The 26,850-nt window shown below is 41.7% G+C and overlaps 1 protein-coding gene across 3 annotated transcripts in view; it reads left to right on the plus strand.

Annotated features, from left to right (window-relative positions):
- The window catches only part of ADARB1 (adenosine deaminase RNA specific B1), an 87,214-nt gene that overhangs the window by 28,656 nt on the left and 31,708 nt on the right, over positions 1 to 26,850 (plus strand). The window contains exons 3-4 of one of the 3 annotated variants that reach the window (XM_074594282.1): positions 10,638 to 10,712; positions 17,780 to 18,757. In XM_074594282.1, the coding sequence (XP_074450383.1) occupies positions 18,044 to 18,757 (714 nt within the window). In that variant the 5' untranslated portion in view covers positions 10,638 to 10,712; positions 17,780 to 18,043. The remainder of the gene's footprint in view (positions 1 to 10,637; positions 10,713 to 17,779; positions 18,758 to 26,850) is intronic. The other 2 variants (XM_074594280.1, XM_074594281.1) reach the window with 2 other exon arrangements.

Here is a 26,850-nt window from a genome sequence, read left to right on the forward strand (position 1 = left end):
AAAATGCCAGATCCAATCGTGTGCTGTCTTCCAAAGAGCCAAGGCCTAATATACTGAGAGCAGGTGGAGGCAACTTGTCAGAGAAGTCTCCTCACCCTGGTAACACACTGAAGAAACCTGGGGAGCTTGCACCTGCAAACATTCCCTGACGGATGATATTTTTTGCCCTGAAAGTTCTAATTTGCAGGCAGGATTAAAGGGCAGCAGCAACCCCCAGTCTGTGCTGCTGATCCACAGGATCCACAGGACAAATGTGTTCAGTTGGTTGCTCAAAGTGGGGAAACAGAATAATATCACGTTATCCCATAATGTCACATGTTGCTTTTTTGTTTATAAAAAAGGTGGAAAATGCTACAGTTAATATTGACACTGTGAAGTCTCCTGGTAAGACCCCAGCATTCAAACCCTCATATGGGAAATATACAACTAAAACATTGCTCTTTGAGTTTTGCATATTTGTGTATTCCCGCTGGTCACAAATATATTTTGTGCATTTCTAGGCAATGTATGAAACACATAACTAAGAACATGAGAAACTATTACAAAGGATGCTGAAGGCAGCTTGGATTTATGCATTAGGATGTATAGACATTTCCTTGCTTATGTCTGTCATTGTTTCTGAGATATGCGTAAGGCTGAAGCCACACCAAAGAGTTGCCCTCCTTTTTTTAATAACAAAACAAAAATAAATTTGCCTTTCCACACTCAGTAGTGAGGATGACTTTGATATCGTCTTTTTAAGAAAACTCCCTTGCCTCTCTCACCTACTGAAGGGTTTATTGTCACAAGTGCCTCTTGTGGCAGGTACGGATGAGCTGCAGTGTTTGTTCCTCTTTGCTCACCAGACTGTGCATTGGTGCCTCCTGCGGTTCAAGGAACTGGCCTCCGCTGGGCGAAGGCAGCGCAAGGAAACACAGGGGTGACCCTCTTTTCAAGAATACATTGCTGCGTCTTTGGAGGGGACTAGGGTTGCAGCAGGCTGGCGAGCCGGGCTGGCCGTGGTGGACTGTAGGTGTGCACATGGCGTCTCTTCTAGCCACAGCTCTTGGCATGGGGACCCTCTTCAGCGTGGTCTGGCGGCGCTGTAAACGGAGGCAGAAGAAATGATCAGAGCAGAAAGGTAGTGTTTTAAGTGCTGTACAGCTGAAATAAAGTACTGGGGGAGGACTTAAATGTAGAATTTTTCAGGTGAGGTTTGAACCTTTGTTGCTAAGTGCAGCTTCAGTGTTTTCTGCTTGGATTTATAGAGTAAAAGAAATATTTTGAATAAAATCCTTCAACATCTCCCACCATTTTATTTCACTTAGCTTTCGAAACTTGGAAGAGTACTTTTTAACAAGTATGAAACTTCTCTAAAGCTTGTAGCTTTCTGACTTCTACTTCCTTCTAATAATAGTTTTGTTTCATCTATCAGGTTATTTTTTTTGCATATATGCTATTCTCTGTTAACATAAAACATTGGGTAGCTGCGAAATTGTCCTTTCAAGGTATATCTAGTTTTTTTCCCCAAGATGAGGATAAACTAGCTGTTAAAATGATCCTTCACAACTTGTTTTGTGTGCAGTATACACAGAATATTCAAACAAAAGAAATGCAAATTATATCTCTCTTTGTACTCATGTAGTGTGTACACTACACTATAACTAAGATTTAGTTAAAAATCTTTCAAGTGGTCTTGTGGGGAAATAAAAGCAACTAGTGTTGTGTTGGCTAGTACATTTTGAAGTACTTCTGGTGTTCTATCTTTCAAATACTGTATGGGAAATAGAGACTCAAAACAAGGAGAGAGTTAAAAGTGTAAATATACTGTACTTTTCTGTGACTCCACTTAAATTAGACATTTGGATGTCATTTTCCTGTTTGACATGGCTGGCATGTAATGTATTTAGGAAAGTACAGCTTTTAGCAGTACTTGTAGTCTAAATATTGCAGGGTGTGCTGCTGCGCAGAATCACTTGGCTTCAGAGAATGCATTTAGCTAACAGCTGGACTTTGGTTTGTTGCTCCATGTTAAAAGCAAAAATCCCCTCCACTACTACAGCAGCACAGTACAGCTGAGACCTGAGTTTATTTTAGCAGTATACCCGAGAAAAAACAGTTCATGTAGCCAAGGAGCAGGCTTTCTCCACAGCCCTATTGCACATATAAAATGCTGTATATGTACTGACCCAAATCAGTTAACTAATATTTATGTCAATTATTCTTTATTGTTATTTTTGAAAGCTCTGTAAACCTCTGAGTAGACATTAGGCTTTCTCCTTTATTCTTACCTTTTTTTTCCAGAATTAAAGGTTTTCCAGTGGTCTCAGAGTATTGCTTCAGTTGTGTCACTTACCCCAGAGCAGGTTTTAGGAACAAAATTTGAGAGTTTACTCACACCTGCTGTCTGACACAAATGTATGCCTTCAGTGGAGTCCTTTTAGAAGCTGTCCTTGCCTTGCTCGGATTACACCGACAGTTACCAAACCTTGATGCTGAAGCAATGATGTGGAGACTTTGTGCCTGTAGAACCTGAAAGGTTTATGGACATCTGTTGCTAAATGGATTATTTACAGGTAGTGAATGAGTTTATTATTGCAGTTTTGCTACATTATGAAAGCTGCTTGAATAAAAGTTTGGAGGTCAAAGAAGTCAAAAACGCTGTTCATTCTTCAAAATGAAATGATAACTGAATTATTAACGATTTCAGAAGTAATCAAGCATGCTTTGGCAAGAGAGAAAGCTCTTTTCTGTAGTGAGCAGCCTGAGTTCAGAGTCCTTTTTCTGAAAAAATCTACCCCCAATTTCTGAAAGCATACATGGGCCCTATTTTGTATGGAAGGGCTTCTATCTTTTTTTTAGTTTCCTAATCCTGTACCTCTGGAAGCCAGGGGAAAAATAAAAAAATAAAAATCCATACACTACAGTGGGACCAAGTTTGGAAGATTAGTCTCCTAATTAATAAGTGTACAAGAAGTGCTGAGAAGTTCATTCCCTCTGCCACAGCTAAATACTGTCTACTACATGTTATACATACTGCTTGAATGTTATTTGCTAGGAAAAGTAGGTGTTATTTGGACTTCAATAAGTACATCTAATTCATTCTCTTCAAAGTATTTTTGACTTTAAGGGGGTGGTTGTTAGAAGTTAGAAGTAATGGAAATCAGTGATGTGTTACCTCTATAAGATGCACGCTCTGTTCTTGCTGTAACAATGTGCTTGGGGAGTTGTAATGAAAAATACATAGCTTCCCAGCATAACTTCCCACCTCTGGTGCTCTAAAAGAGACTTCAAGTGTACTTCTTGCTTTAGACATCAAAGTAAAATCTTAGCCTTGGTAAGACAGTTTTAGTGTAGGGCCAAGTAGGGTCTGTCTAGATCAGTCGCAGTTGTTTGCCAAGTGAGGGATGCTTCTGGAGTACATGATCCAAGAATCTGTATCTGTTAGTATATTAAAATATTATCTATATGTTAGTAGTTCTTTTTCTGGCTCTTCCCTGCCTGGGAAGATGGTGCGCGCACAGCTTTGTATGCAGTAGGACTATGCGTTGTTGAGTTGAAATGTAGTGATAGGGTCATGTAGCTGGCACAATCCAACCCAATATGCTGTCCTGAACCCTTTTCACACCATGCAGAGGGTATTTTGGTGCCTGTAGCATGATATTTGGGGAATCAAAAGCATGAGAAAGCACAGGGCAGAGACACAACTGGCGTTCCTGTTTACTTATGCTTTTAGCAGACAGAGCTTGCTTTTCCACTCCTTTGGGCTGGAGGAACAGGATGTTCAGCTGTGGGCGTGTGGTGCTGAGCCCAGACCTATAATCCGGCTCCTCAGGAGGGCTTATTCCTGGTATGTCAGCATGAGGCAGCTATACAGCGTTTCTCACTTCTGGCTTGGCTCAGGTAGCTCACTGATCACTTCTGTAATAATTCAAAAGTGAATTGTACAAGTCTTTTGTCCTTGAGTGCACCGTGGTGCTGCAGGAGTGACTGATGTGCTAAATAAGGTGACAATTATTTACAAGTTGTGTTGATTACAGTCAGCTAATTTCCTCTTGTTACCCTGGAGTTGTGCTGATGCTATAGAATGCAAACGTGGCAGTACAGAAAAATATGTCATTAGCAGCTGTAGTACTTCAGTAAAAACATCGGTTATTTATTGGTTTCTTTTTTCTGGAAGGGGAAAAAAGTCTCTTTAATACCATGCTTCCAAAATAGTCACCAAGGCTAAAACTAATGGAAAAATTAAGCCAGATCTGAGCCTACCTAGCAAAGCACCAAGACTTGTGTTTAGAATCCACAGGCATATAAAAGCTTATTTTAATAAATACTTAAGCTTTAAGTAACATCTGAGAAACAGCACAGACCAAGGCGCATGCTTGGCTTGTTTTCCTACCCTCTCTCCAAGTTTGGGCAGCAGCAAATATGGGTTTTGAAAAGCGGGCTAGGCAGTGGTGACAGTCTGTCTGGGCTGTGAGGAATGAACAGTGCTGGGCATCACAGTTCTGAGGGTGATAAATCAAAAGGAGAGCTAACTTCCTCCTATTTTTTTTCTAATTCAGGCTTGGACCTGATAATTGCATCAGCTCTCACTCCCCCAAAATCTCTCTGGCCTGACACAGTAATAATTGCACTTGATTCTGGTCACAGATAAGAAATTCCCAGTCACCTGCTCAAGCTTTAGATCTCTATTCAATTAGGTGTATGTGGTGGGGGTATGGACTTCTTAAAGTTGATATTGAAGCTATGTGTGGTCTTCAGGAATAGCCTGACTGCCTAAAGCCTTGAAAGTGTTTTATTGTCCTGGGAGTATTTTATTTTACTGTTTCATACACATTGAAATAAATAATTCTGAAAAGAACCTTTACTCAAAAGGAAAATTAATTTTTCAACAACCTTCCAGGTCCTTTCTCTAATAATTAACTAATTTATTTTCAAGGAAAATTTGTCCTGAACTGATACGCACAAGCTTGGAAAACGTAACATCTTTCGGAACTTCTTGAAGCACCTCAGCTTCTTTCAAACATATTTCAAATGCTTGCTTTTTAAACAATAAATATGCGATGGTTTCAATTAATAGTTAAAAAAAATTATCTATCACTTTGTTTTTGTTGTCTTTGCTGATCAGTTCAAGGGAAAGTGTATTAAGTCTTCACAGTTGCTTCAGTTGTATGTTTTAAAACCCTAAATGTGGTTAGTAGGCACATATAGTTTACATGGCGTACTGTATACACATGTACAATATACAGTACTGGCAGGGGCAATTTGAAAACAAGCGAGTATCCCTTTGCCGAATTCAGCACAGCATCCAACATGCCAATAACACTTTGGAGATGTTGGAGTCTGGTTCTGATTCCAAAATACCTCATTGGTCCATGCCTGGTTGTCATGAAATATGCATCATGATAAATTGAAGTACCGGTGCTTTCATGATAATGCATTAACATTGTTTGGTTTTTATAGCCCACAAAAAAAGGTCTTCTTTCATAGACGCAATTTTTATACTTTTCCGGCATAACTGGATTTTTAAATATGTGTTGACTGTGGTACGTGAGCTGTCTTTCTACACAGAACAAGTGTTGCTGCTTCTGTTGGTGTAGAGAAATGCTTCCTCTTAACTGCTATACGTAACTGTGCATAATACTGTCTATAATATACATAACAGATAACCTGGTTGATGGTAATATTAGTATGCCAAGAGTTACAGCCTTTTTGATAGTACAGAGTTATTAGGATTAGAATCAGGCTTTCCCTATGGTAATAGGAAAGCAAATTTAGGCAACTTCTATAGAGCAAATAAAGTAACTCGTTTAGCAAAAGTTCTGCTTGAATTTCTAATCTCTTTAATGGCAAGAGCCTTATGTGATTTGCATGACCCTCTTCCCTCTCTCTGTCCATTTGCTTTAGTGAGGACAGTGACCAAGTGTGAGAGAGATGCCCAAGCTGGTGCTGCTGCAGCAGAAGCATGGCACATTTTGGTCTTGAAAACTGATGAGTCAGGCATTTCCAGGTCTTACAGGGACCTGGATCAGACAGGGGTGAGATCCTGCCTGCCTGAGGGTGGCCTGCCTTGAGCTGTTGTGTTGCAGGGAGTCTGACGGGTGGCAGAGGTCTCTTGAATGTGTTGTGCTCGTGTTGAAAGTATGCTCTAGGACAACATCTCAGATTTTTCTGAAGCGGTGTTTTCTTTCCAAAGTTGCTTCCCAGCTGGGACTGGGGAAATGTCAACAGCTTGGTGTCTGTGGCTCTTCATTTGTGTAGCATTCCAACAAAAAGCAAAGTAAGGTGCCTGGGCATCCTGTCCTCCTTTCCTCCCGCTGCGCCCTTGGTCATGCACGTCCTATGTGAAAGTAGTTGTCTCCAAGCTCTAGGCATTTCTTTTGACTTTTGCTGGAAAATAACTGTTTTCCCTTCCCGGTTCTTTCACTCATCCCTTCTTCGTCAGTAAGTATTTCTGTTATTCGTAAGTTATTGCTGGCACTTCTGTGCTTGGCATTGATGCAAGCGTCTCTGCCCCAGCCCCCATTGATCATGGGTCTAGGGAAAGGCGGTGCTGCAAGAAAAGCAATAAAACACATACTTACCAACATTAAACAACACACACATTTGCACATTCTCGTTTAGCATAACACACTAGCATAGCAGCACAATCATCCGTAGTGAAAAGACTGGTAATTGTCTCTGTATGAAGCAGTAGAGGCAGCTCTTCTGCCCTGTTCAGCACAGTGGGGCATATTTTGGAGTATGGATGAAATCCAGAGGCTGTTGAAGCCAGAAAGAAAGGGAACTCTGACCAGCTCCCACTTGTATGTTTGAAAGGCTTTTATGCCTCCTAAACTCTATCTAAATGAAGAGTGATTGAGGTGATTTCTTTGTTTTACTCAAGTTCGTAAAACATGCTGTCAACTTTATGGCAACTTCAGCTACTGGTTTGGTTTTTCCCCCGTTATTGCACTGCAACAGATGCTGTCACAAGACGGGGACTTTGCTAGCCAGCCTGCAGCGATTGTGGCTGCTATAGCCTGAGCTGGGATAAAACATGATGGGAAGCTCTGCATCCCCCTCAGGTCATCATGAGTATTTTAGCTCAGATGAGGAATAGCCCACCTAAAGTATGTCAGTGGTCCACTGACGCTAAAGGGATTTGCGTTGAGGTTGGAGCTGGTTTGTGCTGTGTCAGATGAGGCACGAGTATCTTAGGGGGTGAAGCCTCTCAGCTTTAGTGGTGTGGGAGGAAACATAAATGGTAGGTTAATTGGTGTTGCGAGGTCAGCAATGTGACATGGGCTCACAGACCTGCTCCTGGGTAGCAGTTTCTAGGACCATTGCTCATTGCAATCGAGTGAGAGCTTTGGGTAGGATTTGGGAAGGTAATGTTACAGCTTTCTGGGCGCTTACAGGGAGGTTATTTCTGGTGTGATTGTGCTCACGCTAAAGCTTGGTGGGACAGTCACAGCTGACATCTGTGTGGCATGAAGTTCAAATTGGTCTCAACAGCTGTATGAGAGTGACGATGGAGCTGGGCTGGGCATGAAGCGTTGCACAAGTTTTCTGCAAAGTGAAAGGGGTGGAGGAAGAAGAGGATAAGCGCATGTGTGTGTACCCAGGCTGGAAGCAATGGTCTAAGAAGCTCTTTGAGTCTGCACACATTACCTGGAAAACAGGATTTGTTATGGACCAGCAGAGAGGTTGTAGTACACAAGGTTAATGATGACAGGGGTTTAGGAGAGAGACTGCCACTCTGAAACTCACAGTTTACCTAAAGCTATGATGCATTTAAGATGAGTTTACATAGTGATTTTGCACATATTCTTTGGACTTAAAAAAAAGAAAAAAAGTTGTGGAAATTCTGTAATTTGTTTTAGGTGCTCCTGGGAGTCTCAGGAGAAGTAGTATGTGTGAGTCAAGTGTTTTAGCTTTGTGACCTTGAAATTCCACAATGCTGGTGACAAAATTAGTGGGGAGTTTTACTGCTTGTCTCTCTTGTCATATTTTTATGACCTGCTTGAGTTTATGCTGTCTGTCTAGTCAGGAATCCGAACAGCTTCATTGTGCTCAGAAGTGTGTTTTTGTGTTCTTGCATCTTTTGTCACTGCCTCTTCTCCCAGTTTGTGCACGATCTTCTTAGTTACTTAAATCGGTGTCTTCTTGAGACGGGGTTGGGGACTGAAAAGGAATCATCTTGCCTCAGCAAAGACACTTGTTCAGGTCACAAACTGGGATGATCATAAATGTTTTATGGTGGTGGTAGGGAACTCAGGGTATGTACAGGCGTGTGGGCTGTGTTCTTGAAAGTGTGGAACGGTCACAAACATGGTGATCTATTTCTTTGTCATTCAACTGTTAGAGACATAGCATTAATTAGTGTAAGGATTGCTAAAGATACCTTTTACATTTTCAGTAAGGGCTGCTTAGCTCCTACTGTCAAAAGTAAGCTGTAAAGACTACAAATAGTGTGCTGAGGATCTGTTTAGTTGAGGATAAACAGATTTAATTGTTTTAAATTACTGAATAACAATATTTAGCATGGATGTTAAAGTTGCAAACTTACGCTTCTGTATGTATATTTTAACATCATTCTTCATTTCTCAGTATCTGGTATTTCTGGACTACAAGTTTCTTGATGTTTCTGATATACACATTTACATTTTAATCACCTATGTGCCAGTGGTTGCAATTTTACAAAGACCTGTTTTTGAAGTGACGGTTTCACTGTGCAAGTCATGCAGTTATCCTGTCCCGAAGTCATCACCTGGCAGATCAGCAATGAAGTCTCAGTGTGTTGATGAATAGCTCCGTGGCTCAGCCAGCCGTTTGGACTACGGGGCGGTTAGTGCTGCTTCTGTAGCTGTGGTGCTGGAGGAGGACTGCATGGAGGAGGAGCGGTATAACTCCCTGTGGGTTACACCGCTGTCGAGCAGTTAGCTGCATCATTTGTTTCTTTATATCATATCCCTACAGATCTTTCATTCTTGGATGGAATTTTTTGTGGGTTTGTTCTTTTTTCATACGTTAGCAAAGATAAAACCCAATTGACTTGAAAAAGAACAAAATGAAACAATGATGTCGTTCATTATGTTTGGTGTTTAGACCTGGACTCTGGTTTTTCACCACGCTTTGCATGAAGTGTCTACTACAATAATAAATAGGGGCAGAATGGCTAGTTTCTTATTGCAAAACTTGGTTATTACATATTATGCACTCGGATTAGTATAGTACGCAATCTGTGCATTAAGAAGAACATCAGTGCAAAGTTCTACCTTCTGTTTTAATGTAGAGTGGCATTACAGCTAGATTTTCCCACAAGCAGTGGGAAGAGGGATGGAACGAATTCGTTGTTACGAACCAGGCATGTGGCTATCTTTGTTGTTGGTTGTTGATTTTATTGTCAACCTTATCAAGTGATTGTGTTGGTTTAGATTATCACAGGATGATTTTGTATTTGTACTGGACTTTACTCTCTTCAGGTGTTTTCCAAACATCTAATTGTGGTGAGGAATCAGCAGAAAATGAATTATATTAAAAAAATAAAATTGCAATACAGAACGTAGAAAGCACAACGCTTAGTTGTAATGCTTCAGAAAAGCTAAGAGGCAGATGTATAAAGTTCAACAGATTGGCAAGTACAACACAAATTTCCATGGTTTGATCCACTCCAGTGTAAGAATGTGAAGCCTGTTATTAATGCTCCATTACTTTTTTCTCACTGTAATAATGGATATCTTGTTAAAAGTATAAGTCCCTGTGTGGTTTTTGGGGTTCAGTGCTCTCTGTTGGAGCACTTGTGACATTATAAGATTGGAGCAATTACCTAGAAAGCAACAGATATTATGTTGTATTTCATTAGTCAGGAAAAACCAAACTGGAATAATTACAAAAACCAAAACCAAACCACAAAACCCATCACCCTTAAATTAGTGGTTTTGATTTGAGTAATTGTTGCCTTCTTTTAAACCAAATGCTGAGTAGGTTACATATTTTGTGTGTCAGATGCTTATATTCACCTTTAGATCGGTCTCTCTTGATGTAGTGAAAGTCCCTGTGGTTAATAAAATCTGTTTCCCCTCAGCCAGATAACCTATGTAATAGCGTCTGGATGTTTCAGTTAATAAGAAAATCCACACGTAGGAAGAGGGGCTTACATTAGCCACTCTGTTCTTCGCCTGATACAGGGCTACATCTTTCAGTTGTTGATGATCATCTCAGTTTTACAAGGCATTTTAGTCAAGTTTTAACTAAACCAAACAGAAATTCATCAGTTTAGTGCTGGGTAAAAAACTGCATCTTCTGTGTTTTGACTGCTTAAGTTGTCTGTGTGGTAACCTGCAGAGTAGACTTGATGTTATTTTTGAGTTTAAAAAACAAAACAAAAAAAGGCAGTGAGATAAAGTAGTTTACATGCTCCTTCAGATGAAAAATATTGTAGTTCATCATACAAAACCCCAAATTCTTGCAAACTTTGTCGAATTTGCAATTCTTCATAGTGCACCTCAGGTACAGAAATAGGCACTTTTGGGGAAATACTATGTGAAAATTGTCCAACTGTGGACAACCCAAAGCAAAACTGATGTCCAGGCTGCTGCTTTTAAAGGAGATTTAATGCTTTGTCTTGTATGTTGGTACCTTAAAGCTTAAATATCCTACTCTCTGTTTTCCAGACAGAAGCAGTCTTTGCCAGCCAAGAAACCAGCAAAAATATTTCACAATGGATGTAGACGATGAAGAAAACATGAGTAAGATGTACTTATTTACACAATAATAAACTATGTAATTATTTCTGAAGGTGACTTTTTCTCATGAGCTCAGGGACGACTGTGAAGAAACTTCGGAAGCGTAAATTAAAATTATTTCTTTGTAGGTTTTAAAATAAGGTATAGAAGAGTGAATCGGAACTTTTGCATTAAGTGTTTTAAATACACATAGTTACATGCTAGTCTAGTTATACTTTGTGTCTCATATTTTTTTCCAACAACTGACTAATTAAACAAAATATTTTCCTGTTTTGAACCAGCAATGAAGAAGAGAGGGACAATATTGGTAGTGCCAGTGCTGAGGGTTAGAGACCAGTCAGAAGGGAGGGGTGAGACAAAGGAGATGGAGTTAAGTGTATAAAATAAATGAGAGAAAGCAGAAATGGAAGAAGGAAAAGTGAAAGGAGGAGCTAGAAGATCTCTTGCAGGTCTTGCATGGCTGATTATTCTCATTAGATGCTGATTGTTCCAACCCTGAGCTACTGAATTACTAAAGTGCATTTAAACACAAAAATAATCCAAAACAGTAATCATCTTGATGCGCACACTGGCGAATTGCTGCGAGGTTGCTAACTCTATGGTGTAATTAAGATCTGATAACCTGTGGAGAAAAGCGTTCTCATTAAAACATTATAAAAATATTTTTACTGTTATTGGTCTTTCAACTGTCTTTTTTTTTTGTGAGTGAGAGAAATGTTGCTACTATGCTGATGTGCTATGCCTGACTGTAAATAATTGTATATGATATAATAACAAATGTGCTTATTTTTCCCCTGAGTGATAATGGCTAAACGGTGCATCTCTGACAGAGCCCATCGGTGTAGCAGGCTTTAGAGCAGAAGAGTTGTAGTTCAGTCTGAAAGAGTTACAGAACATTTTTATTGGGAGATAAAGAAGATAGATCATTGGGTTAAACAAAAAAAACCCCAACAAACCCAAAACAACCTAACAAGCAAACAAACAAACAAAACTCAAAAAAACAACCCCCAAAATATTAACTGGACTATTACCAAATATTAACTGGACTAGAATGTATCTTTTTTTTCTTTGACAGAAACAGTGAAATCAACTGGAATATGCTTGCTAACACTTTCTTTTCCTTGGTATAAAAGAAGTTACTTCACATGGATGCTTTAGGTATTTCTGAGGGTGATATCCCTGAGGAAGACTTCAAAAAGTCTGTAATTGGATAATTCACATAAGATGATTTTTTGGGTAAAACATCTCCTTATCTCAATAAGGAGTATATCTGAGCACGAATAAAAGGTGCCTTCCTGAGCTGGAGAAAATATCATCTTTCTACAGGGGCATTCTGTAGGTGTCCTTAAGCAAAACATTCAATTTTTCTCCACTTTTGGGATTTTTTTGTGTGTGTGTTAGTGTATCAATATGGGAAACCATTCACTGGACTTTTTGTCTTGTCAGGAGACTGGCTCCTTGGGACTGTTACAGATTTGGGGCATGCATTTGTATAACCGTAGTTGTCTCCCGGAAGTATGTCTTCAGATGTCATCTCTATCATGTTTATGAAAGGAAGCTGCAGATAACATGTCTACTTGGATGAGCCCAGTTAATAGAAGGTGCAAGAAGACCTTCCTGCGTCTGTATGCCCACGCAAACATCATGAATTTAAAACATTAAATCATCGCATTGGGGGGAGGGAAATTAAAGTTCAAATTCTTAAGTTCTTCCCCTTTGTTCATGCAAAGATTTTTTTGAAACTTCTTTATCTTTCTGTATTTTTGTATCTCTTAAGATTGCAAGTGCAATATCAGAAGTTGCCTATTAATTTTTTAATTATCTTATGTAACTCCTTTTTTGAGAATTACCTTACAGGAAAGGAAGGAGGGCATATGCAATATTTGTAGATTGCAGTTGTATAACTAGAATTGCTCTGCAGAAGCCAGAATTAAAATTGTATTGGTTTGGCTGAAATGTAAGACAGTAAATGAGAGCAGCAGTATAAGAGGTAGCTAGAAACATCTTTCAGTTCAGCTAAGAGTCATCTAACTGTAATTAAGTGTGCTCCAGATCAGACAGAGAAGGGAGAGTGTTGTCTGTCAGCAAGCAGGTAATGGAAGTTCCCCAACTGATAAAGCATCTTAATTGCAGACACTTTTTAATTACAGGGAATAAAACCAAAAATAAACTCACTCAGACAGAAGATTTCTTTCTTTACTAGCACGAGAATTTCCTATGCTTCTTTCCTTCTTTGAGTGCTCTTGGGTTTGTAAGCCTCTCAAAAAAGATTTCAAGGGCAGGACTTCTTCCGCTGAAGTTGTTGACATGTGATACTGCCAGCTATGATTTTTACCAGGGCAGCTTCTACAGATGTCAGTGAAATCACAGAATGATAGGGGTTGGAAGGGACCTCTGGAGATCATCCAGTCCAACCCCCTGCCAGAGCAGGGTCACCCAGAGCAGGTTGCACAGGAACGCGTCCAGGGGGGTTTGGAATGTCTCCAGAGACGGAGGCTCCACCACCTCTCTGGGCAGCCTGTGCCAGGGCTCTGCCACCCTCAGAGTAAAGAAGTTCCTCCTCATGTTTAGGTGGGCACCACTGTCACTGGGCACCACTGAAAAGAGCCTGGCCCCATCCTCCTGACACCCACCCTTTAAGTATTTATAAGCGTTGATAAGATCCCCGCTCAGTTGTCTTTTTTCCAGATGAAAAAGACCCAGATCCTTCAGCCTTTCTTCATAAGAGAGGTGTTCCAGTCCCCTAATCATCTTGGTAGCCCTTTGCTGTCCCCCATCCTCCCCAGGTGCAGCACCCTACACTTGCCCTGGTTGAATTTCATAAGGTTTCTCTCCGCCCAACTCTCCAGCCTGTCCAGGTCTCTCTGTATGGCGGCACAGCCTTCTGGTGTGTCAGCCACCCCTCCCAGCTTTGTGTCACCAGCAAACTTGCTGAGGGTGCACTCTGGGATTTCTAATCAAAGCTGCCAGCTATTTTTAGTGACTAGAAAATAAAGAAGTCTTCTGAAAAATGTCTTATTCTTAAATCACGGGTAGTATTAATGTTTAAGAAAACAGGATCCCATTATCAAGTGTTTGTATCTGTATTAATGCTACTTTAAAGTGTTGAATGCACAGCAGCTGTGATGGACCTCAAAGGGCTCTCTAAAGCATTCTTTCCTTGAAAGCTTATTCAAAGACTGGAAAATGCATAGACCTGAAAGTGTATTTAAAATTTAGGATTAAGCTGGTTTTAAATGTCTTGATTTTGGGGTATGTTAGGAGATCGACCAAGACACTGTAACCTTTCTGAGGCAAGACATATGACATTAACATATAGAAGTTTAGTAAACTGAATAAAGGACAATGAAGAGCATCCATTCATTACTGAATGTAGAGATTTATTTTTTTATAATTCAGATGGTAAATTTTTTCTCCTGCCAGCTTTCTTCTATGCGTTGTACTTTCTAATAGCGTTTTAACACTCTCAGTGCTCATTTTCCTGCCTTATTGTAGCTGTGATGCTGGCAGCACAAGGCTTAATACTGGTTTCCAAACCAGACCAATAGACTTTGAAATTGTCTAAGCTGTGTTTTCGAACATGCATGGAGTGGTGGTTGACGCCTGCCATGACCTCAGTGTAAGATCAACAAAGTTTTTCTCCGTTTGAGTACTGATGCTCCCAGCTTGAGCTATGATGGGATCCTGAATCAGCCAGAGCTTTTGTGGGGGGTGTTTGTGTGTGAAGATGCCATCCCTCATTCTCTTTGGAATGAGAAGCTCCCCAAAGTCTTAGAGTCTCTAAAACAACATATTACCAGAATGAAAAAGACTGCAGAGTAGAGGAAGAAACACAAGTACACAGTGCATCCAGCTGTAGGTCCGCTGCTGTGAGAAGAGGAGGATGACCTCAGGACAAGGGACAGTTAGAGCTCTGTGGTGTAGAGGAGGGATGATGAGGTTGAAATACTAGAGATATCTGTAAAATCATAGCACAGGGTGTTTAATATTGGAATCATCAAATTGGAAAAAAAAAAGGCAAATAAAAAACAATAGGTGCCTTAAGTGTGACCAGCAGATGGGGGTTCAAAGCAAGCAATGGGAGATGTTTTCATGCAATGTGTAATGAAACTGAGAAATGTATTGATTGGGACATTGTGGATACCAAGGGCTTATGGGGTCTTGAAAAGCAGTTAGAAAAATTCCTGGGGGGTGGAAAAAAACATTGGTGGCTCCCTGTCGGATTCCCTGGGACAGCCCAGAGCTACAGCTCCCTCCAGGCTGAGAGGTTGCTTTGGGGAAGTGCTGCTGTGTCCTTGCTCTGGCTTTATACCCCCTCTTGGGGTCTGCTGGTGGTCCTGTCGTAGGTGGGGAGCTGGGCAAGGTGAGGAAGAGGTAGTAAGGCCATTCTTAACTTCTCTAACGAGGCGAGATACCTGGAAAAGGGAGAGCTGTTTCTGAACAGCGGGGAGAGGCTGGGCTGGAGGAGTTACTCCATGTCTCAATATGACAAAGTTAAATGGGATGGCTTCTCTGACTTTAACAGGTGGTGATAACTAATCTTACTTTTTGACTAACCTATCAGCTCTTCTCCAGCTCTAAGATAATTAGGGGACCTCACCACTGTTGGGCAGGACAGGCTAAAGAAAAGGATCGAAAGCACATCTTCACCCTCAGCCTGAGAAGCAGTTGCTCTTTCTCGCAGGCCAGTAACTCTGTGGGTTGAAACTGGTTTTGCATGGAAAGTCTTTTTCTTTCCATCACGTGCAAGGCTTAGATTTGGATCACCTCCACAATGTAGAAGCTTGCCTACTTTCATGATCTCCAAGTTTGACTCAGGCGGTAGCTCCCTGCTTGCTTTCTCTCCTTACACCCTGCAGGGTCTCCAAAGCTAATAAGCCTAGTAGCTCTCAGGCAAGGAATAGTCATCTTCCATTCTTTCTTATCGAGACAAGGTAAGCATGCAATTTCTTTCCTGCTTCCTACAAGTAGCACCTCTCGGTCAGGGCATCATTTCCCTTGCATGTGTAATGGGATGGATTAAGGAGTTCCTCCAGCTGCCATACTTACATGTATGTAAGTATATGTAAAAGAACACACATGTTCTTTTTTTTGTATTCAACTGGAGTCTATTCAACTTGTGTTTTGCTTCTGTGGTTTCCACAGGCTCTGGTAGTAGTCTTCACATAAAAAGAAGGGTAAAGCCAGAGGCCATTAATTAGCATCAGCTAAATGATTTCTGTTTAGCCTGAAAGTCATATTGATTGATAACAAATTCGTGGTACAACTAGTAAGAGCAATGTTCCAGAAATGGTGTTTTAGATGAGATGTAATTTTTGGCAATTACCGTTTCAGGTAAGAAACTCAGTGTAAGGAAAGTTTTAAAAATTAACTCTATTGTTCTTAGATTCCTTCATTCTGTGTGTGTGTGTGTGTGTATATATATATATAAAAAGAATATATATATACATGAACACTGTTCATTGAGAGTTGTGGCCCTATAGCACACATTCTGCAGGCAATATAATTTGTGGCTGAATGTTGTAAGAGATACTTCATTAAATTTAGCAGATTTCTAGCAATGAAATGCTTCAGAAGTGATTCGTTCTTGACTCAATTTAATTGGCTGGAATTTAGTATTCGGTACTGTACAATTCTTTGATGTGCTACTGTGATTTAATAAAATGTGTTCCTACTTTGGTTCTTTCTTTTGATCTTTTTTTTTTCTTCTTTTTTTCTCTTTGAGCACCGAAAGGAGTAACCTATCGAGCTTTTGCTGGAGGATGTTATAAATGAAAATTTAGTAACCATTCCATCAGCTTTGTAAAGTGGCGAAGTGATGTGTGCATGGTAGGGGATTCTTAGGGGAGACTTAAAATGTGGTTGAAATTTGTCACTGTGAAAGAGAGCTTCCATCTTTGTTTGCTCTCATTCCAATTAATATTTATCACCTAGTATCTGTGTAGATGTAATATAGGTATTTTGAAGTTTTGGAACAGAAGTGTTAGAAATACTTGACCTACTAAATTTGCCTTTTCATTCACAAATGCCAATATAAAGCACAAATAATTAATTTTCTTATTTTCTTTATCAGGACAAAACCGAGGTCTTTACAGTTATAGCAAATACAGTTATTTAAATATATGTCTGACATATCATTACCCCAACTTTCTACTTTAGGAAATAAATAATTAAATTAATATTACAATGCTTTTTTTTTCCCCATTACAATGTCATCATTGTGATTGTGCAGCTTTTGTCACACTTGTTTTTTTCAGACTTAAGAGAGGATCTTTATCATGATTTTTAGGTTTGTAACTCTGTGACAGCAGTTTTCTTACTTTGCAAGCAATTACAAAATAGCTTGTAAATGAGAAATACAAGGTTTCTTAATAGAAGGCTGTATGGAAATATATAAAGTAGTCTTGTGGTCATGGTGGCACAGTGGGCAGCTGTAGTTCCTTGAGTGATTTGGGGTGAGGTGAAATGAAAGTCTAGAAAAAGCGCAAAAAATAATTGCATTTGGACAATACTGAATAGCTAAAGAGAAACAAAAGCATTCAAACACTCATCAGTCAAGGTGGCTACCAAAGAACTGCCTAATTTTTCAGGGCTCGGGTTTTATTTATTTATTAAAAATAGTGAGAAAAATAATGTAACATAAATAAGAATAAAATAGCGTTAAATATCCATCTTCTAGTACTGGTCTTAAGCATCCATTTTTATTTTACTAATGGTAGTGTGGTAGTTCTTTGTTTTATAAGTGTATGCTACTATAACTTATATTTCTGGTTTAAAGCATTTTTCAGGCCTAACATAACTTAGGAGTAAAAGTTTTGTTCCAGCATGATTTCAATGAAAAAAAAACCAACAAAAAAAACCCCAAACCTGTAGTGTTTTATTGCTATATGATTGTATCAAATGCCTAGTTTGAAAATCATTCTTGGATATGTTACTTCTTCAATTATTGAGAGGTTGTATTGCATTATTATTATCTCTGATCCTATTGCAAAACTTTTAAGCTGTGAGCACACATCACTTAACCAGTTACAAAGAGAGATAAAGGAATCTATAAATTTTGCATTTACAAGATCCTGCAACGAAGGCATTGTAAGTTACTCTTTCTGGGCACCACAGGTTCGAGCAGCACCGATGTTAAAGAAAACCGCAATGTGGACAACGTTCCCCCCAAGGACAGCAGTGGGCAAGGTGCCGGGGAGGGGACACAGCTCTCCAATGGCGGTGGCAGCAGCAGCAGAAAGCGTCCTTTGGAGGAGGGCAACAATGGCCACTCCAAATTTCGCCCAAAGAAGAGGAAGAAAACACCCGGCCCTGTTCTGCCAAAGAATGCCCTGATGCAACTTAATGAGATTAAACCTGGATTACAGTACAAACTCCTGTCCCAGACGGGGCCGGTCCATGCCCCCATGTTCGTGATGGCAGTCGAAGTCAATGGGCAGGTATTTGAGGGGTCTGGCCCGACAAAAAAGAAAGCCAAGCTTCATGCCGCTGAGAAGGCTCTACGATCTTTCGTCCAGTTTCCCAATGCCTCAGAAGCCCACCTGGCAATGGGGAGGACTCTGTCAGTCAACACGGACTTCACCTCTGACCAAGCGGACTTCCCTGACACCCTTTTCAATGGTTTTGAAACGCCGGTCCCTTCCGATGCTTCTTTTTACCTGGGGTCCAATGGGGACGGGTCCTTTAGCTCTAGCGGGGACTACAGTTTGCCATCATCTGCTGTAGCTAGCAGCCTTTCCCAGTCACCTCTCCCTGCACCATCGCCCTATCCCTCCGCCAGCGGGAAGAACCCCGTCATGATCCTCAATGAGCTACGGCCAGGGCTGAAGTACGAGTTTCTCTCGGAGAGCGGGGAGAGCCACGCCAAAAACTTTGTCATGGCCGTGGCAGTGGACGGTCAGACTTTTGAAGGCTCAGGAAGGAATAAAAAGCTGGCAAAAGCTCGGGCTGCTCAGTCAGCCCTGGCATCCTTGTTTAACATGCAGTTGGACCAGACCCCATCTCGACAGCCCATTCCCAGTGAGGGGCTCCAGTTACACTTGCCACAGGTGAGAAGCCCTTTGGGTTTTGTTGATGTCTTTGGGTAATGACCAAGAGTATCCAAGTCATGCGTATTAAGTTAGCTCAGACAGCATTTCTGCTGTTTCTTCTGCTTTTGTAGATGTGTGTATGCATGTAAATATATACATATGTGTGTATGTATATATGTATTAGGTGATTTATCCACTTACGGTTTCTGACAATTGCACGAACTCTTTGTATTCTGTTGGACAGAGGGAGGCTTTGTTGCTGATGCTTTCAGCCTTGATCATGTCATGTAAGAGAGCACCAAGCCCAGTGCAGTGCCAGCTTGGATTATGGTTTGTGCTGAGGAAAGGTTGAACTGCATCTTGCTCATCTTAGGCAGCAAGACTTAGATGGAGTTCAAGTCAGAATTACTGCTTTAAATAATATTATTACTTGATACAACAGTTTTTAGCAGAGAAGAAAATCGTTCTCTTTTGCAAACTGAAATTATTGGCAATAACAGAGCTGAATAATGTAAGTCAAGGACAGATTAAATGAGGCTGAGGCAGTTGCCATGAATTTCCAGGGTCTAAATAAAGAACACATTCGCAGTGCACCTATCCAAGGCCTGTCTGTCCAAATCGCTGTCATCTAAAGCATTGTGCTCTGATCAAATTAGTTAAGAAGTATATGTAAGTTACTTAGGCAAGTAAATCTGGATGAGGAATAGTTTGAATCAAATAATTAATGAACTAGGGAAAGTATCAAACATACCAGACATAGACCAGAAATTTAAAGTATCTAGAATGGAGTAATTTTAAAGTTTTTTAGTGAAGAAAAATTCTTCCTTATTTGCTTGCTTGTATTTCGCACCAGTCAAACTACGGTAATGATTGTTCAACTAGCCTCTTTCTACTGTGTCTCTTGGGTCTTTTTAATGATATTACATGCCTATCTATATTTAAATACTGACCTGTGATGTTTTTGCAACTTTCTATTTGTTTATTATGAGAATTTCAAGGCTTTGACCTTTTCTATCTCAAAAATATTGGTTTAGATTTCATTAAAATTATAAGATACTGGTCTGATTGGTTAATGTGGGGTTTAAGAGTATAAGTAGATGTTGTGACTATTTTAAGTATTTTTTCTCAAAAATGCATGGACAATATGCATCTCTTAGAAATTCCTATATGCTTTCTTTTTTAATGTCGCACAATTATTGCATTATTGATGACTGTTTCCTTCATTTTCAAATCTAGGCTCATGCTATTTCAGGTAGTTATCACTTCTTCAGTAGATTCAGTAATTGCAGACTGCATTCTCTACTGTGCTTTTAAAAGTAGACTTGGCCCCCGACACCAAAAAAATTTCACTGCCAGTAATTTATGTGCTATTAGTTCTTGAATCAGCAAAATGGTGAAAATTTGAACTGGAATAGGGAAGTGGGAGAGAGCATGTGGTGAGACATGAAAGAGGTGTCATTCTAAGAGGATAAAGTTGTTTCTCCGTCCAGCAGCCCAGTGTATAACAGCTTACACGGTCTCTTTTCTTCACAAGACTTTGATGGACTGCTGGGCAGCGTTGTATTTTTCTGAGCTCCTTGCCTTTGTCAGGTTTTCACCCAGGTAGCTATCGCAGAGCTGCTGGGATGATCAGGGCATTCAAGCCCAGGGTACGGTGTTAAAAAAAAACAACAAAAAAGCAACCCATGCAAACGCTATTTTTAATTTTTTGCAGTGCTCCTGCACTGACCTTGATACCCATATTGTGTACAACAAAGCATGGCCCAGGGCTAGCTTGCGTTTCACCTGCCTTATAGGTGTGCACTGAAAAAGGCTGACGCGGTGTGGAGGAGGGTCCGGTGAGCTTTAGGAGTAATGCCGAATACACTGGGTGGGAGGGGGGAGGTTGCTGTTACTGCCTCATGTAGGCCTGATTCAAAGTCGGTTATTTATTCAGAGGCTTTTGATCAGCTTGTCATCAGGACATCGTGGTCCTTTTGCACTTCGCCGTGTTGTATTACTCTGCTTTTAATTATAATTAGCTGTCAAGTTCTTGGAATTTTATCAGGTCTGTTACATAGAAGTGATTTTAGTCTGGTATCTATTAATGATTAATAAGGGATTTAAGCATTTGTGATGTTTTCAGGTCCTGCTTTATCATCATCTTTTTTTTTTTAACTCTGTGAGTTGTTTTATGTTTTACAGAGTGTTTACTCAGGATGTGTAAAGATGTTAAATTTGGAGATAATCTTGAAGGGGGTAAAGTCACAAACGTTGGAGAGTACAGGAATGATGTAAATGGAGATAGGATTTGTTATAAATCATAGACCAAATAAAATGCTGATTGGACTGGAAAAAAACGGAAGCTAGAAACATGCAATGGCAGGAAAAATCCAAATACCAAGTGCTCAGTGGAAATAATAAAAGTACAGTGCGGTTGTGCTGATGAAGATGTTGGAATTGACTGCCTGAGTGGCAGGTTCAAAGCCTGTCAGTAGCTGTTGTGTTAAATTGTGGTGTGTGGTGAGGAAAAGCGATATAGCGGAAAGAATCGAGAAGAGATGATCCCTGCTCTGGAGGTGGTGGTGAATATCGTCTGAAATGCATATCCACGATCCCACACCTCCTGGTAGCTGCAGGTGCTCCGTGGGAATTTAAATGCAGAAATACAAGCGTAAGCTATCAAATGGTACAGAAGGGCAGTTGACATCAGAAATCAGCTTCTAAAATGGATGTAGGTATAATTTTATGGTCTGTAGAGTGTGTTATCGAGGTGTGATCCGGGGGTTTAATACATTTAAAACCAGTCTCTGTGAAGCAAGCTTACCTGCTTGCTTACAGCTGGACCTTTTGTGAGGGACAAATCCCTTTGCTGGGAAAGGGAGTTAAAGCCAGTAAGTCACTCGACATGTGCCTCAGAGTGGGTGAAAATGCCCTGCTGAAAAAATCAGCACTCATGCATTTATTATCTTGGCAGCAAGTGTGTTAAAATAGAAGAGGTTGTCAGTCTTGCGTTATAGGGAGTTCCCTCTCCAAAACAAAGAAAATATTTTTATGGTTAGCTACACTTTGTAAATTGATAGCCACCCTCACTTTACTTCCCACCCCTCGACGCAAGGGGGTGACCTGTAGTCTGCAATAAGTCACAGATGTACCAAAGGCTCTAAAATGTGTGTCCTTCAAGTTTTATTCTTTTTCGTGGAAGACAGCTGCATTTTTCAGCATACTTAGATTAATATAATTAAAAACTTTAAGTGCATAGCTTGTCATAGGTCTGCAGATTTGGTAGGTGATGAGAACTGGAGAAGACAGCGAAATGTGAACAGTCTTTTAAATGACTTCTAAAAACAAAGGTGTTACGCATTTATAGATGAAGCGTGGAAGTCGACATGACCAGGTTTTTAAAAAACTGTTAGTGCAAAGCCCAAATCTGATTTCTGGCAAAAAGAGTATTGTTGGGCACTTGACCACAGCAAGAGTCATGCTGGGCCAGGCAAAAGTTCCTTCTCGCACATCATCCTGCCCTCAGTGCCACGTCCCTGCCAGCAGCCCCAGCACTGGGAAGCGAGGGGTTTGCAAGGGGTGCGGGTGCTGGCTGAGGCCATCTCCACCGATGGCATGAGTCCGGCCACTGAGCAACACCTTGTGCATCTCAGGACATGAGACAAGGACGTCCTTGGACATCTCAGGAGCAGCAGATGCTCTATTTGGACTTCCCTATTTCTTCTCTTTACCACCCAGAGAGAAGTCTCCCAGAGATAGCTTGTTTTCTCTCCTTTTTTTCTTTCCCCTTAGATGCTCCCTGTTTCCCAAGGAAGGCCATGAGGAGTCTCGCGTCTCTGTCAAAGGTGGGATGGTGCTGTCTCTAAAAGTAGTACTCAGGCCAGTACCAAATGCCTGAAAAAAACTGAGAAAAGGGCATATTGGTAGCAGTACTTCCGTAGTAAGTGCTTCTAACCTTCAGCAGTCTGTGTCTCAAGGGTTTTCTCAGACAGAAATGGTCTCTTTCTATCTGAAAGTCCTTGATGGATTATTGTTTTCCCCCATGAAATTCAACCCTTTGCTAAACTTCCATAACCTTTTAGCTTCCACCGCACCTTGTAGCAATAAGTTCCACTGTTTAAGTATGTATTGTGGGAAGAAGAGTCTCATCTTGTTTTGAACGTGCGGCATGCATCCTGGTGTGCCCTAAGGCACTTGGTGGCTTTCAGTAAAGTTTGCTGGTCCAGGCTGCCGGCATTACTGTTGGAAACTGTTTCTGTCAGACGGTAGGAACCTGCTGGTGGAGGTATCCTCTTTAGGTCACTGATGGCCTCTGTTAGGAAAACCTCCCTATGAGCTTTATAATGATATTTCCCAGATTTCCTCAAGCTGTTTACTTAAAGAGACAGCTAATTAGTCAGGATACAAAGAGGTGGAAATCACAGTATTGGAATTGTAAATATTGACACTTAAAAGTAGTTAGATTAGTGAAAGCTGGACTATTGTGACAGAAAGCAGCTTGCACTAGACAAATAAGCAGTGTAGCTGCAGATAAAATTAATTTTAAAAAATCCACTAGAGAGAATACTTTTAATCATTCACCTAATTGTGTTGCAAATTCAATTTAGCCTGTGGACAGGCGTTGAAACAAAACATAAAGCAGAAGGAATGGTGAACTTGGTGAAGCAGGCTTTAAACTGAAGGACTTGGGGGGTGGGGTCCAGGGTGGCAATGCTCACGCCAATTTAGCTGACTGGAATAAGCCAGGCCAACCAGAGCAGTGACAAATGTTCCTTAGCTGACTCCCAAGATGAGATCCAGAAGGCCAGCCAGCTCAATGGTGTGAATGGCTCTGGTGGATCCTCTTGCTCCCCTCCAGGGAAACGCACATGCTCAGCTGCCTCTCTGAAATGCCTGTGCACCAACACACACAGCACAGGGAATGAACAGGAAGAACTAGACATCTGTGGGCGGCCATGGGGCCATGATCTCATTGCAATTACGGAGACATGGTGGGATAGCTCACATGACTGGAATGCAGTCATGGGTAGCTATGTACTTTTTAGGAAAGACAGGCCAGCGAGGCATGGTGGTGGAGTTCCGCTCTGTGTGAGAGAACAACTGGAATGTAGTCAGCTCTGCCTAGAGGTGGATGAAGAGGGTGTTGAGAACTTATGGGTAAGAATTAAGGGGCAAACTAATATAGGAGACGCTGTTGTGGGTGTTTACTGCAGACCACTGGAGCAGGAAGAGGAAGTCAATGAGGCCTTCTACAGATAGCTGGAAATAGCCTCATGATCACAGGTCCTGGTTTTCATGGGGGACTTCAACTACCCTGACATTTGCTGGAAAGGCAACATGGCCAGGCATGTACAGTCCTGAAGATTTCTGCAGAGCATTGACGATAACTTCTTGACACAGGTGGTGGAGGAACCAACGAGGAGAGGTGCTCTGCTGGAGCTTGTGCTGACAAACAAAGAAGGACTGGTTGGGGATGTGAAGGTCTGGGGTAGCCTTGACTGCAGTGCCCATGAGATGGTGGAGTTCAGGATCCTGCCTGGAAGAAGCAGGGCAAAAAATAGAATTACAACCCTGAACTTCAGGAGAGCTGACGTTGGCCTCTTCAAAGACGTACTTTGAGGAATCCTATGGGCTAAGGCTCTAGAAGGAAGGAGGGTGCAAGAGAGCTGGTTAATATTTAAGCACCACTTCCTCCAAGCTCAAGATAAGTGCATCCCTAGGACCAAGAAATCAGGCAAAGGAGGCAGGAAACCTGCATGAATGAGCAGGGAGCTTCTGGAAAAACTCAGATGGAAGAACAAAGTTTACAGAATCTGGAAAAAGGGACTGGCCACTTGGGAGAAGTATAGGAGCGCTGTCAGAATATGCAGGAATGCAATGAGGAACGCTAAGGCCCGCTTGGAATTAAACCTGGCAAGGGATGTCAAGGACAATAAGAAGGGCTTCTTCGGGTGCATCAGGAGTAAAAGGAAGACCAGGGAAAATGTGGGCCTGCTGCTGAATGAGGTAAGTGCCCTGGTGACGGAGAATGCAGAGAAGGCAGAGTTACTGAATGCCTTCTTTGCTTTAGTCTTTACTGGTAAGGCTGGCCCTCAGGAACCCCAGACCCTGGAGGTAGGAGAGTGGAGCCTGGAGTAAGGAATACTCTCCCTTGATTGAGGAGGATTGGGTTAGGGATCATTTAGGCAAACTTGACTCCCAGAAATCCATGGAGCCTGATGGGACCCACGAGTGCTGGGGGAGCTAGCAGATGTTATTGTGAAGCTGCTCTCCATCATCTTCGAAAGGTCATGGAGAACAGGAAAGGTGCCTGAGGACTGGAGGAATGGTAATGTCACACCAGTCTTCAAAAAGGGCAAGAAAGAGGACCCAGTAAACTGCAGGCCCGTCAGCCTTACCTCCTTCCCTGGAAATGTGTTGAAACAGCTCATCCTGGATGTCATCTCTAAGCATGTAGAAGAAAAGGTCATCAGGAGTGGCCAGCATGGATTCACCAAGGGGGAATCATGGTTGCCCAATCTGATAGCCTTCTACAATGGAATGACTGGCTGGGTAGATGAGGGGGGAGCAGTGGATGTTGCCTACCTTGACTTCAGCAAGGCTTTTGACACTGTCTCCTGTAACATCCTCATGGGTAAGCTTAGGAAGTGTGGGTTAGGTGAGTGGACAGTGAGGTGAATTGAGAACTGGCTGAATGGCAGAGCTCAGAGGCCAGTTGGAGGCCTGTAACTAGTGGTGTTCCCCAGGGGCTGGTATTGGTCTGGTCTTGTTCAATATATTCAATGACCTGGATGAGGGGACAGAGTGTACCCTCAGCAAGTTTGCTGATGATACAAAGCTGGGAGGAGTGGGTGACACACCAGAAGGCTGTGCTGCCATACAGAGAGACCTGGACAGGCTAGAGAGTTGGGCGGAGGGGAACCTAATGAAATTCAACAAGGGCAAGTGTAGGGTGCTGCACCTGGGGAGGAATAACCCCCTGCACCAGGACAGGTTGGGGGCTGACCTGCTGGAGAGCAGCTCTGTAGAGAGAGACCTGGGAGTCCTGATGGACAGCAAGTTGACCATGAGGCAGCAATGTGTTCTTGTGGCCAAGAAGGCCAATGGTCTCCTGGGCTGCATCAAGAAGAGCATGGCCAGCAGGTCGAGGGAGGTCATCCTCCCCCTCTGCTCTGCCCTGGTGAGGCCACATCTGCAGTACTGTGTCCAGTTCTGGGCTCCCCGGTTCAAGAAGGACAGGGAACTACTGGAGAGCATCCAGCGAACGGCTACAAAGATGATCAAGGGACTGGAGCATCTCTCTTATGAGGAAAGGCTGAGGACCTGGGTCTGTTTAGCCTGGAGAAGACTGAGAGGGGATCTTATCAGTGCTTATAAATCGCTAAAGGGCGCGTGTCTGGAGGATGGGGCCAGGCTCTTTTCAATGGTGCCCAGTGACAGGACAAGGGGCAACAGACACAAGCTAGTACACAGAAAATTCCGTCTCAACGTGAGGAAAAACTTATTTCCTTTGAGGGTAACAGAGCACTGGAACAGGTTGCCCAGAGAGGTTGTGGAGTCTCTGTCCCTGGAGATATTCAAAACCCACCTGGATGAGTTCCTGTCCAGCCTGCTCTAGGTGAACCTGCTCTGGCAGGGGTGTTGGACTAAATGATCTCTGAAGGTCCCTTCCAACCCGTGCAATTCTGTGATTCTGTGAATGGAGTGAGAATCAGTACTGCAATGGCTACTTTCACTTGAAGTGCTGTGTTAATCCCGGTTCAACCTAAGGCAGGAGAAAACTATAAAAGAAGTATTCAAATATAGGAAAGATACAAAATAATGATGAAAATGATCATAGATCTGGGAAAGCTGCTTCTGCAGAGGTGCTAAAGAGCTTTAGGCAGTTTATTGCAGTAGACTGCTTAGTGTACATAGGAGAATGAGAATGTAACGGTTTCAAACCTAGCAAAAAGATAATATTGGATGTGTTTGTGGGAATTAATGAATACCATGTTGGAATAATTGCTATGGAATTGGCAGAAATGTAAAAGATACATTTGCATAAGCAGGGAGTGAATCTACTGCCAGGTAGCAGTTCCTTTAAATAAATACAGGAAACTTTGGAGCGCTAGAAAATAATTACCCTG

Source organism: Larus michahellis, chromosome 7 (assembly GCF_964199755.1).
Source record: "Larus michahellis chromosome 7, bLarMic1.1, whole genome shotgun sequence".
NCBI lineage: Eukaryota > Metazoa > Chordata > Aves > Charadriiformes > Laridae > Larus > Larus michahellis.